This window comes from Glycine max, chromosome 19 (genome assembly GCF_000004515.6).
Source record: "Glycine max cultivar Williams 82 chromosome 19, Glycine_max_v4.0, whole genome shotgun sequence".
Lineage (NCBI taxonomy): Eukaryota > Viridiplantae > Streptophyta > Magnoliopsida > Fabales > Fabaceae > Glycine > Glycine max.
Window position 1 is genome coordinate 28,648,667 of NC_038255.2, and position 18,831 is coordinate 28,667,497.

At 30.5% G+C, this 18,831-nt stretch overlaps 1 protein-coding gene across 2 annotated transcripts; it reads right to left on the bottom strand.

Annotated features, from left to right (window-relative positions):
* Positions 1-1,092: 1,092 nt before the first annotated feature.
* On the bottom strand, positions 1,093-11,883 carry LOC100810741 (probable pectinesterase/pectinesterase inhibitor 36). 2 transcript variants are annotated; one of them, XM_006604036.4, is made up of 4 exons: positions 11,454-11,883; positions 1,966-2,295; positions 1,746-1,874; positions 1,093-1,649 (listed from the first exon to the last, which is right to left on the bottom strand). In XM_006604036.4, the coding sequence occupies exons 1-4, from the start codon at positions 11,875-11,877 to the stop codon at positions 1,183-1,185; spliced, it is 1,350 nt and encodes a 449-aa protein (XP_006604099.2). In that variant the 5' UTR covers positions 11,878-11,883; the 3' UTR covers positions 1,093-1,182. The 2 variants fall into 2 exon arrangements, with proteins under 2 accessions (XP_006604099.2, XP_003553884.2); XM_003553836.5 differs by having other exon boundaries at positions 1,093-1,874.
* Between the last annotated feature and the right edge of the window lie 6,948 nt (positions 11,884-18,831).

The following is an 18,831-nucleotide window of genomic DNA, read 5'->3' on the forward strand; positions in this document are numbered from 1 at the left end:
TAGTTAAAGATAATGGTTTTCCAACATGAAGAAGTATGTGCATTAATGCAAGCATTAAATGCTTCAATGGCCATAATCTTCAAACACGAGATTAAGTTAAGAGAATTGCCTGTTTAGAGACAACCAACACTTATTGAAGAAGGCTTATATATGGCAGAAGCTTTGAAGACATCAATCAAGAACCTATGTGCTCATATTCAAATTCTTTATGTAAAAAGCTCTCTATATATTCCTGTAAAATCTTGTAAATCTCTGAGAACACCTTGAGAGAAAAGACTAAGTATTGAGATTGTATATTCATCTTCAAGATGATGGAGTGCTAGTTAGTGTGCAAGAAAAAAAAATATTTTGATTTGTATTAGAGCTAGTTGTGGGTTGGTAAGACAAAGAACATTGGTTGTAGAGTCAAAGGTGACAGTGATTAATACTTGTAACCTTTTAAAAGTTAGTGAAACTTGGTAGTTTGTCAAAAACTAAACGTAGTCTCAATGGTAGAGAGGAACAATAATAACTTTTTGTGCCTTGTCTGTATTTGTTTTCTCTTATGTTCTTTAAATTGACTCAATGTTCAAATTTGATTTTATCTTTTGAGAAACTCTGTTTGTTTTTACAAAATTTGGGTCTATCGTCTGAGCCCATTTGCGGAAAACTAATATTTGTGTTTATGCGCTTTATCATCATATAATAATGTTGTTCAAAGAAAAAAGATTTAAACTTCTAAAATCACAATTCATCCCTCCTTCGTATGATGTTTTTTTTACAAAAAAAACCTATATATCATTTTAAAGGTCTAAATGTTTATTTTTCAATATATCAACCTTTATCCCAAATAAAAATCTGGAAAAGGAAATATGATAATTACTGTTCAATTTGGTGAAGGATTGAGATCATAAAAGGTTGTAAAATTTTAGAATGAATTTTTATACAAACTAAATTTTAGAACTAATTTTCAATAGTGAGTGGGATTAAGTTGCTACTTATTTATCCCAGTTTATGTTAACTTAACATTTTATATATTTTTTATATTATCATGTATTTATGAAAGATGCACGCGGTGCATTGACCTAGCTAGCTAGTAAAGATACTCAAACATACAATACATAGTAGCACCATCTCAGGCCATTTATAATGTTTAAAACCCATTATTCTGATACTTTCATATGTTGGAAGAAACTTCCCTTCTTAAATTCCAGACCAGAATGGCACACCTGTAGCTGGAATCCATTGTTCTCCTTGCAAGAATTGACTCACACTGAAGGGTGTGGCCTCATCATCATTATTCAGCACACGGAAACCAGGCCATGTCACCCTGTTTTGGGTAGAGGCACCACTCCCGGTGTTCATGTACTCTCCATAGTACAAAGTTGAAAGTGCAAAGTCTCCATTCCATTCACCCCATCCTTTTGGGTCAATCAATCCATCTAAATCTGTCTTTAGAAATAGAGTCCTTGAGTATTGTTTCCAAGGCCTGCCTAAGTAGCTCCTGATTGAGTCCTTATAAGAGTCAAAATCATAAGCAGGCTTAACCTGACAACTTTGGATTGAAATCCCAGTGGGTTTGTTAGGATCATCTCTTCCTTGTGCTGTGATGAAGTTGGTTTGGTGGTCCATTGGTCTTCTTAAAAAGATGTCACAATTTTGGAACACCACTGAAGCATCACCAAATATAAAATCAATGGTGCCATATATGTGGCAATCACGATAAAATTGTCTATTTGAATGCACAAGAAGAGTGTCTTGGTAACCTTTGAAGCTACATTTATAGAAGACTGATAGATCTGAACTGACTCTTAATGCCACTGCTTGGTGCCCACTTGGCCCTGCTGTGTTCTCAAATGTCATATCTCTCGCCCAAAACCCATCCCCTGATACATCTATTTTAAACAAATATGAATTAGAAAATAAAAGATTTCAATGACATTTGGGACTTAGTTTACGAATTGGAAAGAAATAAATGAGTCCTACCAAATGTGGCTGAGCTAATAGTTGAATAACCCTGAATGACATTTTTGTTGCCAGTGACAATAGTTTGATCTATGCCATCTCCTACAAACATCACATTCTTCAAATTGATTCCAATATCCACTTTCTCATTGTAGACCCCTGATTTTACGTATATAACTGGTCTTGAAGGACGACTACTATCCATTGCAGCTAGTGCATCTATTGCTTCAATGATTGTTTTGTGGGTGCCTGAACCATCTTGTGCCACTGTGAAGTCTGCATTAGAAGTTCCACTACTCCATGATGCTAAAAGACCACCATTAGATTCTAACAATGTTTCCTGAAGTGGTTCTACACACGGGAAAAAAAAAATCAAATCTTGTCAAAAATTGTAAACATCTTGTGCTCCTATCTTCAACCGATATATGTATACCAAAAGCTAGTCACCACCATGAGTGAGAAAGACAGAATAGGGAGAAATGATAATGTAATAGGTAATATGATGTAACAAAAAAATGAAGATGGAGAAAAATGAAAAGTGTCAAATGAGTTTTTATAGTTATATTGTTGAGGTGTCCATATATCATTGATGTTAAGATTTTGTTAAGTTACACACAGATAAGCAATCCTGGTGTATCATATTTTAACCCTGGCTTTCTACATATCTAGTTTTCTTCCAAATTTATATACATACATTGAAGATCATTCATTTTATTCTTTGATAAATAAAGTTTCAAATTGGCCTTCTACAAGTTGTGCTTAATCTATGACTTGTAAAATTACAAAACCAAAAGAAAACTTCAGTATAAATTTTTCTAAAGGTACCTTCTTAGACGTGTAAAATCAAAAAACCGAAAGAAAGTTGTTCAACAAGTTTGTTTTGAAATGAGATCTTTGTTATCTTTTATTAGTAAATTCTACCTAGTGTGTGTAAACTTTTTTTTCCTATATATACATATTTGTTTGAGTTTCTCTTAAAAAGTGAATAATTTCCAACTTTCTACCTCTTATCCTCTCAAACATGTAGATCCAAAGGTTTTGAAATATGGATGAGACAATTAACCGTTATTGATCCTATGTGACTTAGGTCCCAATTTAATTATTGTATTTAAGAAATACTGGACAATGATATGAGATGTCTCTATTCTCTATCCATTCGGTTATTATTTTCGATTCAAACATAATTTCTTCAGCCATAAGAAATCTAGCTATATAATATACATTGTATATCTATTTACAAAGAATCATGATTATTTTTTACCAATCAATGGATCATCTATAAGCTTCATGTAAAAAATGAACTGTTTGAACTCATGAAATTCTTAAAATTCTTTAATAAACCTCACAGCCAGAGTTATTAAAATCGGCTCAAACTAGCCAATAAGGCCAGTCAGACCAGAACCCATACATAGGGCCAATTCAAGCAACGTGTTAGATCGGAGATGTATCAAGGAGAGAGTGCGTCACTTGGTTTTCATGATCAAGCTTCTTCCTGTGTGACGGCTGCATAATTTTTTTACCTTTTCAATTGTAACCTTTTCTATTGAGGTTTTCATATGTTAAATGGGTTGATGTATCACCAAGCCCAAGAAATTTATTTTGTATTTTTGTTTAGAGTTATTGTCACAAGTTATTTTATATTGGCCCAAATCTTTATAATTTATTTATCATTTATTTATAATATATTGGACTACTTAAATAAATATTAGGATAAATTATCTTTTTAATACTTAAACTTAGTGTTCTAAAAATCGAACGAGTGATTGATACGACCAAGGCACTGGATCATTAGTCGAACCAGTGGGTCACTAATAGAACTTGCAAAATGAACCTAGCTAGCCATGCCGACCCATTGGCATGCCCAGTCAAGCTGAGTTGGATTGAGAAAATGTTGACTAAAATATAGTAGGTCTACTTGGGCAAGCCCGATGCACCCAACGGGCTAGGATGGACTCAAGAAATATAAGCTCATATTCAACTGGCCTTTTTTGGCCCAATATTTTCTCTCCTTTTGAATTTGTATAAATTTAAACAAAAAAGAGTAAAATGAGCTAATATAGGTCACCCAAATGGACCACGGTTGGAATTCAAAAAAAGAGGTCCATATAGAATATGAGTTACCTGACTAACCTATTTTTCTTTTTTGGCCCAATGGACTGGATTGGTCCGTCCACTTTGCCACCCCTAATCACTAATTGACTTGTATGACTCAGTCTATATATAAATAAAATTATACCCTACCTTAATAAAAGCAAAAAGCACATCACAAATTAATATAATTCCACAAGTCCATTTTTTAAGTTCAAATTCATTAACATTCATCCAAGAAGTTCTAAAAAAAATAGATAAAATTACTCATTAGCATGTAGTGCTAACAAGTATTAAACAATAAAATTATAATAAGAATGTAATAAATTTTTATATTTATATTTATTGATATATATATATATATATATATATATATATATACATATTTTATATTTATATATATAATCTTCTTGTAGTTACTAATAGAACCTTGTAGATTAGTGGTTAGTGCTCAACTACTAGAGTTTGAGGGCATAGGTTTGAATCTTATGGGTTGTGTTGCCAGTTTTTTTTTTTAGATAAGACAACATGCAGCACAACACATCTCTGAAGGGAGATGTTAGGTGCACCCAACACTTTTTGAAAATGTCAGAAATGCCCATTCCTATATCTTCTTCTTTAAAAAGTTGGGTGCACAGTGATTTTCGCTGCAGAGCTTTTTTTTCTTGCATTTCTCTCTTCCGTGAGATATTTTCTTGCGCTAGGTGAGCTTTCGGTGAAGGTGAAGGTGTCGGTGTTCATTGTTGCGGTGGTTTGTTCGACGTCAATGGCAAACGAGGTACGAGGTACGCATTTTTGCATCTCTGCTGGGTGTTTATAAGTGGGCTGATCCGTAGAGCATACGAATCAAGTTGATCCGTAAGGCTGGTATGGATCAAGTTGATCTGTATGTTGATATTAAGCATACGGATCAAGTTGATCCGTATAAGCCTTACGGATCAACTTGATCTGCAAGGCTTATACGGATCAACTTGATTCCTATAAGCATTATGCTAACTCTGAAGGAACACAATATCAATAGTTGTACGACCATCAAACAAATATACAATGCAAGAAGTACATATCGTTCTTCCATAAGAGGAAGTGATACTGAAATGCAACATCTAATGAAGCTTCTTGAACGGGATCAATATATTCATTGGCACAGATTAAAGGATGAATACGTGGTTTGTGATATCTTTTGGTGTCACCCTGATGCAGTGAAGTTAGTCAATGCATGTAATTTGGTGTTTTTGATTTATACAAGAGGCTTCTTATACATGTTGTTGGACATGTCTTCAAAAAAACCTTATACATGTCTTCAAGTTTCTGATGTTTAAGTGTGATTGGTTTGAGGGTGAAGAAGATTAATTTGGGTTGACCATGTGTCGCAAACCACAAACACTGGCCATGTACAACATCATTAAAACGATAAATAAGTCCAAAAACTCGTGGCTAGGGACCAATGAATCAACAAAAAACTTCTACAGACAACCATGTATGTCCTTATAAAAAGCAGAAGAGAACACAATCCACTCATAATTAAGGTATTTGATTGAACGTGTAAAATGCAAGGAGAATGAATGAAAAACATGGTGGGGTTATGATATAGTTCTTAAGTGACTAAAAAATGTGGTCATGATTGCACTCCATCTGCCTTTCAATGATGTCGCAAACATTTACGGTAGCAAAACATTGAGTATGTTACTTAAGCAACTATGAGTATGAAATCACACATACAATTACATCTTATCTAAATAGAGTTTTGAAATTGGTTGTTACTTAAACTCACCTAGATAAGACTTTTGTTGTTATCTACTAACACCAGTAACTAATTTTTTATATCAAACCTCATCCAAATGAGTGTTTGGGAAGTGATCTGGATGGAGATATCTAAGCTTTTGAAAATAAAACAGTTGAATGATTACAGCATAAAGGCAACATGCTCTAACTGCATAACTCATGAGAGTTTATAAGGTTCTAATCTTTTTTAGCATGCTTTTGGGATTCTAATGAGTGACTAAATTTAAGGGCTTCAAACACAGAATAGTTTGTGTTCAAAGTAGTGCTACAAATTAATAGTTTGTGTTTCTATTTTCAATTTGTTATTCACTAGCATACAAGATATAAATAAAGTAATAAACCACAGAAACCTTCAAAATATAAATTCACACCAATCAAAATATATTAAGCAAGCATTATACAATATCATACATTATACAATACAAACCAAAAAGCCTCAAAACCAAATTTCAAACCAATATCTTAAACAAGCATTATATAATATCATACTTCAGCCTAAAAGCCTGAAAAGTAACCCTAAACCCTAATTAAAATCATTTTTCATACATTAAAACCTAATTCCCACTTTTTAAAATTAAAATTGATTCTTGCGGATCAACTATTTCTTACAGTGAATCATCTTAGTCCTAACCTATACCAACTACAGAAGACCTAAATCCCTATGCGGATCAATACTATCCTACGAAGTACACTACAAAACCAGAAATGGAAGCACGAACGCAAAAGGGAGAAGGCGCTTACCTCGACATCGATGGAGCAACATAACCAGAAGAAGAACGCGCAAGATGAAGAGCACCACCACCACGCCACCAACAATGGTGAAGAAGCAACAACCACGCCGTCAGAAGCAAGAACGTGCAAAGCCCAGTCGAGGTCGCAGAAGCAAGAACCACGCGCAGAAGGAAGAAGAAGAAGAACTGAGGTCACGGAAGGAAGAAGAAGACTAACAGGAATGGAAGAAATTTGTACTGCTGGGTGTATAAATTTTTTTAAAAATTGCCAGAGGTATTTAGGTATTTTCTGCTTAAGTGCTGGGTGTACCAGTAATAATGTTGAGTGCCCCTAGTATCACCCATCTCTAAACTTCCAAGCCCACAAAATTTGCCTGAACTTTTTTGAATTTTTGTTTTAAGTTCATGAAATGTTTTTTTTTGTTTTTAACTGCTTAACTTTTTTTTTCCATCCTTACATTTAATCTTTTAATTTTTTTTCCTTCTTTTCTTTTAATCCTTCTAAGAGACTAAAAGGAAGGATGAAAAAAGTTTCAGGGCATAAAAATTAAAATTTTAAAAAGTTCAAGGAATAAAAAAATAATAAACTCTAAATATTATTTACAAAACAAACTTAATTAAATATCAGATAGTTTTTTATTAAAATAAAATATTTTACTAATTTCATACGTGATAATTATTCTAAAATAAAATGTTCTAAGCATACCATTATATATATATATATATATATATATATATATATATATATATATATATATATATTGATTTTTTTATAATTTTTATAGTATAAATTTGTAAGTTATATATTTTTATAATTTTTTTATATATATCAATGATCGTAAGTTAACTAGTAATCTACTGATTTAACTAATGATCCAATATTCCATCTAAATCAATGATTGTTTTGAATTTGATAACATTACTTACATCTTTTGTCTCATCACTAAATATTAATGTATTAAATTCCCTTCTAACACATCATTAGTGTCCACTAAATCCTCTCTAAGACAACATTAGATCCTTCGACAATTTTCAGTTTCCAACAATAAAGAAGATGAATGAATATACATTTACGATAAAACAGGGTAATGGGATATGCTCTCAACTCAAACATGCATCGAGAAATTCATCACTAAAGAATGAGAAATATATCTTACTCTTAACATTCCAAGAAAGAATTAGACATTCAAAAGAACCATCAATAGGCTTAAAGACCGAAGAGCAAGGCTGATGTCCCCATAATAAATCATTTAGTTTCTGATCAAAGTGGGTTGTCTTAGTTTCTTATAACAGTCATGAATCCTCCTTTTCATAGACAATTATAGAACAAATTTTATCTTTCTTTGGCATTCTACCATGACCCCTCGCATTAAAAAAAAAAAAAACAAAACTTGCATTATTTAACTTCTTTGGTTATCTTATAATGTCATGGTAACTTGATCTATTTCTTCCATTTTTTAAAGCTTGTTGACTATTAATTTTTATTATCCCTTCACGATACCAAACTCTTTACGCAACTCCCATATTTTTTAACTCACTTTTTCTCTCATCTTGGTCAATATCTTCTAATTGCATATATATATATATATATATATATATATATATATATATATATATATATATATATATATGAATTTGAAATAGAAATAAAAGGATATAAAATGGCAATAGGATTGTGAGAAGATGGAGATTTATTATCATCACAATAAACCCTTTATTCTCATTTCTTTATTAGTACATGTTATCCTCTTAGCTTTGAGACAACTTTTGTATTTGCAAGAAATTGAATGCTTTTATTTTTATTTTTAATAAAGCACCGTTCCGCAATGCTTCGAGAAAAGCACATTTGGGAAATCTAGAGATTTGTTAACACATTTACAAATTGAGTCCTTAAAACCTAGTATATTATTCTTTTCCATAACGCATTTACTGCTTAGAAGATATATTGATAATGCAACACCTAGCTATCACGGAAAAGATAAAGAAAAATGGTTATAAAGCTTTGAAAATGTGCAAAGAAAGACATTGGAGACACAAGTAAAAAAAAAAAAAAATAGATTGCCTAACTTTTAGTTATTCAAGGAGTAAAGAAAGATATTGGAGAAAACTATTAAAAATATCTCATAGTGAATATAATTTTGAAACTTAATTTTCAACTAAACCTAATAATATCATACGATATATATATATAGCTTACATCACCTAGTAAATTATAAGACTGTCGTTGTTATTAATATGTCATCATATTTTTTGTTTAACAATTTATCATTCTTTGTTTTCAAATAATTTTTCAAAACATAAAGTTTCAATTGGGTGTGCTATTGTTAGAGATTAGTTAAAATGGAAGGGAATATATCAATAATTTTGAAGGACATAACACATTCGCAAAGATACAAATTTTGAACAATACAAAGAGAAATAATCATAATTAGATTGACAATGGATGAGGTATTGTATCCATAATTGTACAGTCATAAAACATATTAGATCTAATCTTAATGGGATAACAAATTGTTCTCACTCACTTGAATGAGTACTTGTATATTTATATCTAAATATATTACTTATATGTTTTAGTTACATAAAATATCATTTTATGGAATGTAATTTTATTTGAACTGTAAATATTTCAAAGATTTTCGGATTATTTTTTCATACACAAAATTTAAATGATATTTTTCCTTTAAAAAAATCAAGCTTGTATGTACTATTTGAAACAGGATTGATAGTTAAATAAACATTTAAATGTTAATATATTTTCTTGTTAAGAAACTATAAAAAAAAGATTGTTTTATATTGTAATTAATTTATTTTGAAAAATTAATAAAATCAAAAGTACGGTTTACATTTTTTTTCTTAGTTTTTTTTTTATTAATTTAGATTTCTCTCATCTTTTCAATGGTATTTTTTGTGTGTACTCTTTTCAATTGTTAACACCTATCTTTTGAAAATCAACTTTTAGTTTTTCATTGTGTAGTTAATAATTAACAATCATATTCATCTTAATATATTATTTGTGCTTCATTAATCATATTTATATGTTCATTATTTGATTCAATAATGTATGCATTATAGTTCTAGATATAGATTATTCTAACAATCTCATTAATCCAACTATCACTAGCAATTGAGGTTGTCAAATGTCTAATTATGTATTCATCAAAAGTAAAAAGGGATTTTTTTTCATTCCATCTCAAAATCTTAGTATCAATGATTCGTTAGTTGACAACAAGAATAATTAAAAAATTTCTCTTTAGGTAAAGTTAAATGCACAAATTAATAAACATTTTTAAAACTGAACTGGTCATTAAACCTGATAAAAAATACTAGTTCAAGATTTAATTATTCAATAATGATTGAATTGGTATAATAATAATAATAATAATAATAATAATAATAATAATAATAATAATAATAATAATAATAATAATAATAAATAAATAAATAAACAAATAAATATAATATTATTCAATAAATATAATATCATAATTTTCCACTGCTAAACACTAAAATAGAACATTATTTTATAGGTTCTTAACATTTAAAATACGTATAAAAAACCGATTTGACTGATTCCAAGAAGGGGTTATTTTTGTGTTACTATGTCATCGGGTTGATTTCTGATTTGACGGGTTGAATTGATCATCATCGGTCTTTAAAACCAATTATTATTATAAATTACATCAGACATAATTATCCTCTAAATCCTTTCTAATTTTTTTATGTAGTTTATTCGACCTTTGTTAAATCATGTCTATAAAAATATCATTATTCTCCAGTAGATCTTTCCTAATAGTTTTGTATGTTTTTGTCCTTTCTAAATCCTTACTTATCTTGAATACATAAAATAATTAATATATATATATATATATATATATATATATATATATATATATATATATATATATTCTAATTAAATTATTATTTTAACAATCATCTTTTGTTAAGTCAAATGTCAAGCAAGATTGTCAAATGTATAACGTATATATTGACTAAATGACAAGTAAATATGACAAAATTACACTTTCTTTCCCCAAAATCAAGATGTCAATCATTGACTCGTTAGTACAACAATAATAATTAAAATAGTTTCTCAACCTCCCTTAACATCTAGTAAAAAGATTGTCCTCCATTGGATTTATTCTCCTTAATGGTACTTCTACCTGGCATCTTCAGACATGTCATCAAAATTCCAAAACTTGAAAATCTTTCATCTTTTTAAATGTAAGGGCTATTTTAAGTTCTTTTACTAATGCATTTCCTTTTAATAATGCCCGTCGAATGTAACTTTCTCATCTCTACTATAAATCCTGAGTTTATTTTCTTGTTGACTTTTTACCTCACATCATTCAGTTTTATACGTGATTATCTTTATAATCTTGAAGTAAATGTCTCCCTAGAAAACTTTAGGGTGCTCTTTCATTAGTTATAGCATTCATAGTATTCCTTTATTTCTTCCACCCTATGGGAATCCATTGTTTATGTATAATTTATTTCTTCCACCCTATATATAGAATTTCTAACTTTTTTATGAGTACATAATTTCTACCTAAAAATACTTCATAGTTTCTTTCATAGTAGTTAATAGAATTCATACACATAACTATCACGTAAGATTTCAAATACAGATTGATAATGTTGAAAGGAGTTAAATTGTCAATTTTCCTTTCTATTTTCATTTAATACACTATCAACCGAGATGCAGCTTATAAATTTGTAATAAATTCCAAATGTTATATTATTTAAAATGTTAAGCTACGTTGCTGATACCATTACCCAATGATTTTCACCACATTCATGAAGATTCAATGCACTGGTCTTGCAGAATGCACACATAATTAATTTCCTATTTATGAAAGTGAAAATCAAAACTAAGAACAATTGAACTATGTTTTTCGCTCAACTTACCTTTGGTTTTGCCTCTGTTCTTTGCATACGAAACAAGTGCTTCCCTAAGCATCATGGTCATGTTTTTATCCAATTCCTGAGGTGGTTCTGGAAACCCTTTTGCCTTCAACTCATCTAAACAAGTTTTGTGGCTTGTCATCACAGAACTAATCCATGTAAGTGCATCATGTGTGGTATAAACGTTCATGTCAGTCAACATGTGAGAAAGCCTAGACTCACTCTCCCCATAGAGCTTGACACAGTCTTCTAGGGCCACATATTTTTTATCCAAAAGGCCATGCAATCTCACGTAGCCATCAACCCAACTCCTAGCTTGTGAGACCTGGATTTGGACCATCTTTAAAGCCTTCATTTCTTTGGAGCTACAGTAGGCGGTAGTGGCCATGGCTAGGAGGAGAAGCAAAGCGGTGGCGCATGAGAACATTTTGGCTATAGGGATATTGTAAATTACACGACTTATTATTGTGGTTTTAATTTATAGATAGTTGGACACTCCACGTGTACACTGTATGATCCCAACACCATGTACATTGTCTCGGTGATGTGATAATATTTTTAACTAGAATCATAATTATATGAAATTAATTAAAATATAGAAGTTTGATTTTTATGAATTTATTTAAGTAGTTTTGTAGAAGGAAATAAACTTATTATAGATAATGATTATTATATATTGTAATTTTTACATTTTTTACATTATTATTTTATTCATGAATTATTATGTATTGTAATTTTTAAATTTCTTTAATAATTGCTTTAAATGTTATATTTAAGGTATTTTTAAATTAGTGAATTTTACACTAACAAAGTATTAAAATAAAACTCTATTTATATTTTTACGCATTATTTTTAGAGTAATAATAAATATACACCTGACATTTTGGGGAGCATTGGTAAAAAGAAAAGAGAGATAGAGAAAAATAAAAGGAGAAAATTATAAATATGACAAAATAATGTTATAGAGAATGAAGAGAGAGATTGGATGAAAAATGGGGGTGAAAGTAGGATAAAAGAAAAAGTGAGTATATATTAAATATTTTCTTATTTCCATCTTGATTTCTTTTACGTTTCATTTTATTCACTAAAAAAATATGGTATTGGATATGATAGATGTAATTGTTTCATGTTTGATTTAGAAAAATACCACTTCAAAACACAAATGAGAAAAGAATGAAAACACAAAAGATCATTTTTCTGTTACTCAACAAATTATGAGACTACTTTTTATCTTACGTAAAATTTATTAAAAGACAAAAATGTATATTTAAATTTGTTACAACTTTTTCTCTCTTCCCATGTTTCCCCATTCTATTGGCTCTTTTTTTTTCGGAAAAAAGTTTTGAGGAGTTGAATCCCAACTCAAGGCTACTAACTACTTATAAAGGTACTTACAGATGGTTCACCAATAAATTTTTTAGATCGATAATGGAATTTGAACCTGCTTCCTTAGATACGAATCGAGTCCTTACCATTAGAGGTGCCTATCGGCTCCTTATATCTCACTCAATTTGTTTGTAACCGCTACTCTCATTTATAATGACAGTGGTTTTCATAATTTTATTTGTGTTGATCGTATAGCCTCCAGTTTAATGTAATAATAATACATAATATTACAATATGATAATAATATTATATATATTATAAAATATGTTATTACATATATAATGTTTATAATATATAATAATATGAATTATATTAAGAAAATTAATAATAAAAAGGTAACTACAATAAATTTAATATTATTTTACTTATAATATCTATTGTGGTTCAAATAATGTACAAGTCAAACACTTGTTTTATAACTTATGTATTTATCCTACATTGTTCTTGTTGTCTTGTATTATATTGTATTATGCATCAAAAACATAATTTTTATTTACGTTTCATTAGAGAATTGATAATTGTATATCTTTTTTATGTAAAAGCGGAAAAAACAGTGATAAGGAGAAAAATAATAAAGAGAGAAAATGATACACATAACAATTAATGTGTTTTAAAAAAATACAGTTAAATATTTTCTCATTTCATCATCTATTATATTCTTTTAGTTTTCTATATTTTGTTTACAAGTACATAAAATTAAGTCACAAACATCTATAAATTCACCTAATCTTAACCTACCGTTTGTCCCTGAACCCTTACGTACACTTTGTGTGTCTACGTCAGTTTTTCTCATCAATACGCGGACGCGGTGCGGTGCTTATATCCTTTATACATACTAAAGATAAAGAAAGCGTAATGATCGTATGCATCAAACAGAGGTTGAGGTCATTCAAATTGGCATTTTCTAATACGGGTTTTACACGTATGCATCAAACAGAGGTTGAGGTCATTCAAATTGGCATTTTCTAATACGGGTTTTACACACACACACACTCTTATATATATAAAAACTTCACGGAACCGTTGAAAGTCTTCTATCCAAACTTAAACTTCACAATCGTTAATCTTTAAGAGTTAGATAGCCATTGATTGAATTTTTAACTTAATAATAACCAATTATTTTATTCTATAAGATTTAACATTAATGGTGGACAAGGCAACGGGCTGAGGCATAGGGACGGATCCAAAAATACATGAAAGTGGGGGTTCAATTTTTTTTATACAATTATTTAATTATCTAACTTTTAATAAATAATTTTTTTCATAAATGAAAAGTTACACAAAAATATTTTTTAATAAACATGTGTAAAACTAAAGGTAAAATATACTAGAAGAAAATTAAACAAATATTAACTGAATATTTTATCAATATTTTTTTTTTCTTCTTCTCATGTATACAAAAATTTCTATGGAATTTACATTCCTTATAACTTATGTTTACCTTTAAAGTTTTAATTTTAGTTTTCAAAATAATAGAAAGTATAAACAAGGAATAGTAATTATAAAAGTCTAATAAAAGTAATCGAGTAATATACATGACATAAATAATCGTATAGGTACGGGGCGGTTGGGTACGTTTCCGTTCTGTTTGCATGTCATGTCTAATTAATGGAGAATTAAATAACTCACATTAATAATCCTTATTATACAATTTATGCACATAATTAAGATATATTTTAAAATGAGATTCATGCATAGATTTAATGAAAAAATAAATTGCTCAAGTTCATATTTATCATACAAATTTTGCACAGATTTAAAATAATTTTTAAAATCAAATTCATTCATAGATTTAATGAAAAAATAACATTTCTCATTATTTTCTCATTATTTTATGTTAGTTAATTATCTTTCTTATTTTAATGTTTATTTGAAATTGATCATTCTAATACTCAATCAATTGCACAGTAGTGATCATTTGCATATAATTGACAGATCTAGGTAGAAAATATTTTGCACCAAAGTGCATGATTAAATTGTTTGGGTAATTTCTGATAGATTAGTTAATATTTAATTAATCATCCCTAGAATTGATTTTATCCTTTGACTTAAATTGATAGATCCATGATCATTAGAATATTGATTTATGGCAAAGAATATCTTTTGACCTTGATCATAAACTTTAGTTGATTTTTGGAATAGGAATTAACTAGGAAAGAAATTCCATTAGGACTAGGGTTGAGGGACAATATATACTAGTGAATCATAACCCCTGGTCACTCTTGTTACAACTCAAAACCTCTCTCTATATTCATTTATTTGATTCCTTATAAAAATCAACATCCTAAAAACATTTAAATCCTTTTCTTAATCATCTCTACTATTATTTTAATAAATTTGACTAATTGGAAATACAACTGGTCCTTTGAGTTTGATCTGAACTTTTGAGTTCACTATTACTATTGTGTAGGGTACACTTGTCCTTGTGCAAGCCTAACATATTTTACGCATCACCCATTCTTCACCTTTGCTATCTGCGTTGACAATATTTTTTTCCCTGATAGCATTTTTCATGCTAGTCAAGTCCACAATTTGAGAAGACATTGCAACTCCTTTCCCCTTGATCTTCTTTTCTGTTGCCTTTTGTCCCATTGGGTGGGCGATTCATGATGGCATGTCAGTTTATGATTCTTCAATCGATGTCTCTGAATTAGATGATGATGTGTATGCCCTAGAACCAAAAAGCTTTGTTCTTTATGAATAATTTTATGTGTATTATTCTAATAATTTAGGTTTGTTGTTTAGCAGGCATCATGCATGCTCTACAGCAAAATTACTTTCTTCGTCTTCCTTGCAAATTGCATATAGATGAAGCATAACAACGAACAACCATTTTTCTTCAATTCAACTACTTGCTTGTAATGACCCTTGAACTTTTGCATGCCAAGATTGATTTTTGGCCATTGAGATTTAAGTTGATTCAAACTTCTTTCTCCTAGATTGCCTCAGAAGGTAATTTTATATGATTCTCAACCAAAATATATCTCTTGATTGACTGAAAATTGGATCAGTTGAGACATTGAGCCATGAAACAATGAGATATGTATCCTCTTCAATTGTACACATCACTCATGTTTTCTTTTTTCTTGTTTATTTTTGTAGAATTCTCTCCTTCCTTGAATGTGATATTTAATATCCCAACTTGGATAGAAAATTGTGGAAATTGCATTTCAACTTCATCATTGGAAGATTGTGCACCACTAAAATTATTGGGAGGCCTACGAAACATGGCAGAGTTGTTTGGTGGAATTGAAGGAAAAGTTTGAGAATTTTGAGAATTTTTTATATAAGTAGATTGATTATTTGACATTAGAGTCATTGGTGGTGGCAAAAAGGAAAAAAAAATAGCAGGAGGATTTTGGGAATTTTCTTTCGAAGGAGGCATTTAGTAATTGTGCAACAAATTCTAATAAGCTTGTCGATTAAATTGATTTGGATCCATTTGGCAAAAAAGAAATAAAACTACAATTAAAATTGACAAGAAGAGATGGAGAAATTAAGATTGAGAATGAGAATGAGGAATTGTGTGGGAATTGTGAAGATCAATGATACAATTTATAGGATTCTTTATGGCCAATATTTAGAATTTTTTAGTATGAAAAATAGTGAACATAACATTTATGAGTTGCAACTAGTAGCAAACAGTCAATTTTTTTATTTGTAAATCGTAAAATTTTGTAGATAACGTTCAATTATTCAACTACTCTGATCACCTATTACAAACAACGACAACATTTCCAATTGTCACAATGGTAATAACTTTGTTTCTTTTGACATGCACTACACGAGGCATCCCAGGTCTCTTAAATCTCCCACACAAGCATTCCTTTAAATATCCCCCCCCCCCTAAATCTCCCACTCAAACCCTTTCTTGCCTTTATCTTCCTCCCATACAAACCTTCCCCTGCCTCTTCCTCCCACACGACCGCCCACACCATCTGGTCCTCTACTGCCCCTTTAATCTGCCACCCCACCCTTCTCCATTTTCAACCTTCTTTCTACTTTATAGATTTGAGATTTGCTTCACCATGCAAGTTTCCCTCTACACCCTTTTTTCTGTCTCGACCCTTCTCTCCACTTGCAATCTTCTATGATATGTTGAAGGGCTTATGTTATCAGTGCCTCTTCGTTGGTGTTGGCTTCTTGCAACGACAGTGCCTTTTTAGATTTTCTTTGTCCCAACAAGCAAAATGCCTTATTCATGGTAGTGTCACACTCTTAGAGAGGAGAGAAAACAACAGTGGAGAAAACAAGGCAACAGTGTGTCTAGTGTTTGAAGATTGTTGACAATGTTCGCCATGACTACCTTGAAGCCACCAGAAACCTAAGGATTGACGTTTTGAGGGAACTATTTGGATTTTTTCATGTATTTTTTTAAAATTTTTCATTTATCATTTTGATTCTTTTATTGGATGAATTGTTGTTGTTTTTGAACTAGATTTGGTTTTCATTTGTTCTTCCTTTGTTTCTTCAGCTCGTTGCCTTCCTTCTCAAAGTCATTACACGATGGCCATTAAAAATTATTTTTTTTGCAAGTAACAAGATTCTTTTGTGAGACCCATTCTTATACCGTGGAGATCCTAGCTACATCTCTAGTGTTGGATCTTGGCAAGAATCAATCTTGAGTGCAAGATCCATCTCCAAGATCCTCCACTAAAGATGCTCTTAGACTCTTATAATACAATCGTTGTTTCAAGGTTAGGTAAACATTTATTACATTTGGTCACTCTTGAAAAATTAGTATTGACTTAAGTATTAGAGTTAGAGGTTTCAATTACATAGCCCTCTACAATGGTCATAAGGCTTTTTAACCTACCTAATGTGAGGGCCTAAAAGCCCTTGACCCATACAACTTCACTTAGTCGGGGCCATGGCCTAAAGAGGGTAAGCCAACAAGTCATGACTATTTCAAAACTATTTTTTTTTCAATTGTCTGCAAAATATTTTAAATTTAACCTTGTCTAGAATAACTTTAACTTGGCCTCGACTAGAGTAAATTTGCCTATGCCTTAGCCAAAGCATCTTCAACTTAGCCTTGGCTAGGGTATCTTTAACTTGACCTTGACCAACATATTTGTACTCTGGCCTTAGCTAAAGTATTTTCACTTTGGCCTTTACTAGGGCATCTTAGCTCAACCTCAACAAATGCATCATCGGCTTAGTCTTGGCCATGACATTTTTAGCTCAACTTTGACCATTTCATCTTTTAGTCGGGGAATCTTTGCCATGTCCTAAATTAGGCAACTTTGGCTTGACCTAAGCTAGAGTACCTTCGGCTTGACTTCGATTAGGGTATCTTTCGACTAACCTCGCTAGGGCATCTTAAACTTGGTTTTAGCCATAGTATCTTTAACTTGACCTTGACTATAGTATCTTCAAATCAATATTTGCCAAAGTATCTTCAACATGATTTTAGTCAAATTATTTTCAACTTTGTCTTAGTCATTGTATTTTGAACTCAATCTCATTTAGAGTATTTTCAACTCAATCTTGGTTAGAGTACTAAAGAAGTAGATCAAATTATTAGAATTTAAGGCTTAGGCATCAACTCTAGCCCACAAGGTCTTATGAAATTTTCAAGCCTTAGGGCTTTTGGGCCTACACTGACTTCGGTAAGTGAATAGTTTTGATGTTTGTGTCAACTAAGTGTGATTAATTGCAGTAATCACACTTAGATTTAAGAGAATATCTGGTACAAGTTTGGTACTTTTGGATAAAATAATAGTGTTTTATTCAATCTTGAATGCACGTTTTACATGAAGTAAGACTTAGATAAAACCTGAATTTATACCAAGACAAAACATAATAGAAAAGACCAAAATACCATTCAATATAAGACATGCAAAAAATGACAATTTTATTCTTTCACATGCTTAAAAGAAAACTTTCACCAATTTAGCAACTATTTGGTGCCTTCTTCAATGCAACTACATTTAGCTAATTATTTTTGAAGAGGATCATAACCCTTCTCCAAGAATATGATGACACACTCAAC

Excerpts from the sequence above, each read along its gene's own strand:
- LOC100810741 (XM_003553836.5), bottom strand. The coding sequence starts at position 11,877 with ATGTTCTCATGCGCCACCGCTTTGCTTCTCCTCCTAGCCATGGCCACT. Across the intron at positions 2,296-11,453 it reads GAACAGAGGCAAAACCAAAG|AACCACTTCAGGAAACATTG; the intron begins GTAAGTTGAGCG and ends TCCCGTGTGTAG. Across the intron at positions 1,875-1,965 it reads TATTAGCTCAGCCACATTTG|ATGTATCAGGGGATGGGTTT; the intron begins GTAGGACTCATT and ends TGTTTAAAATAG.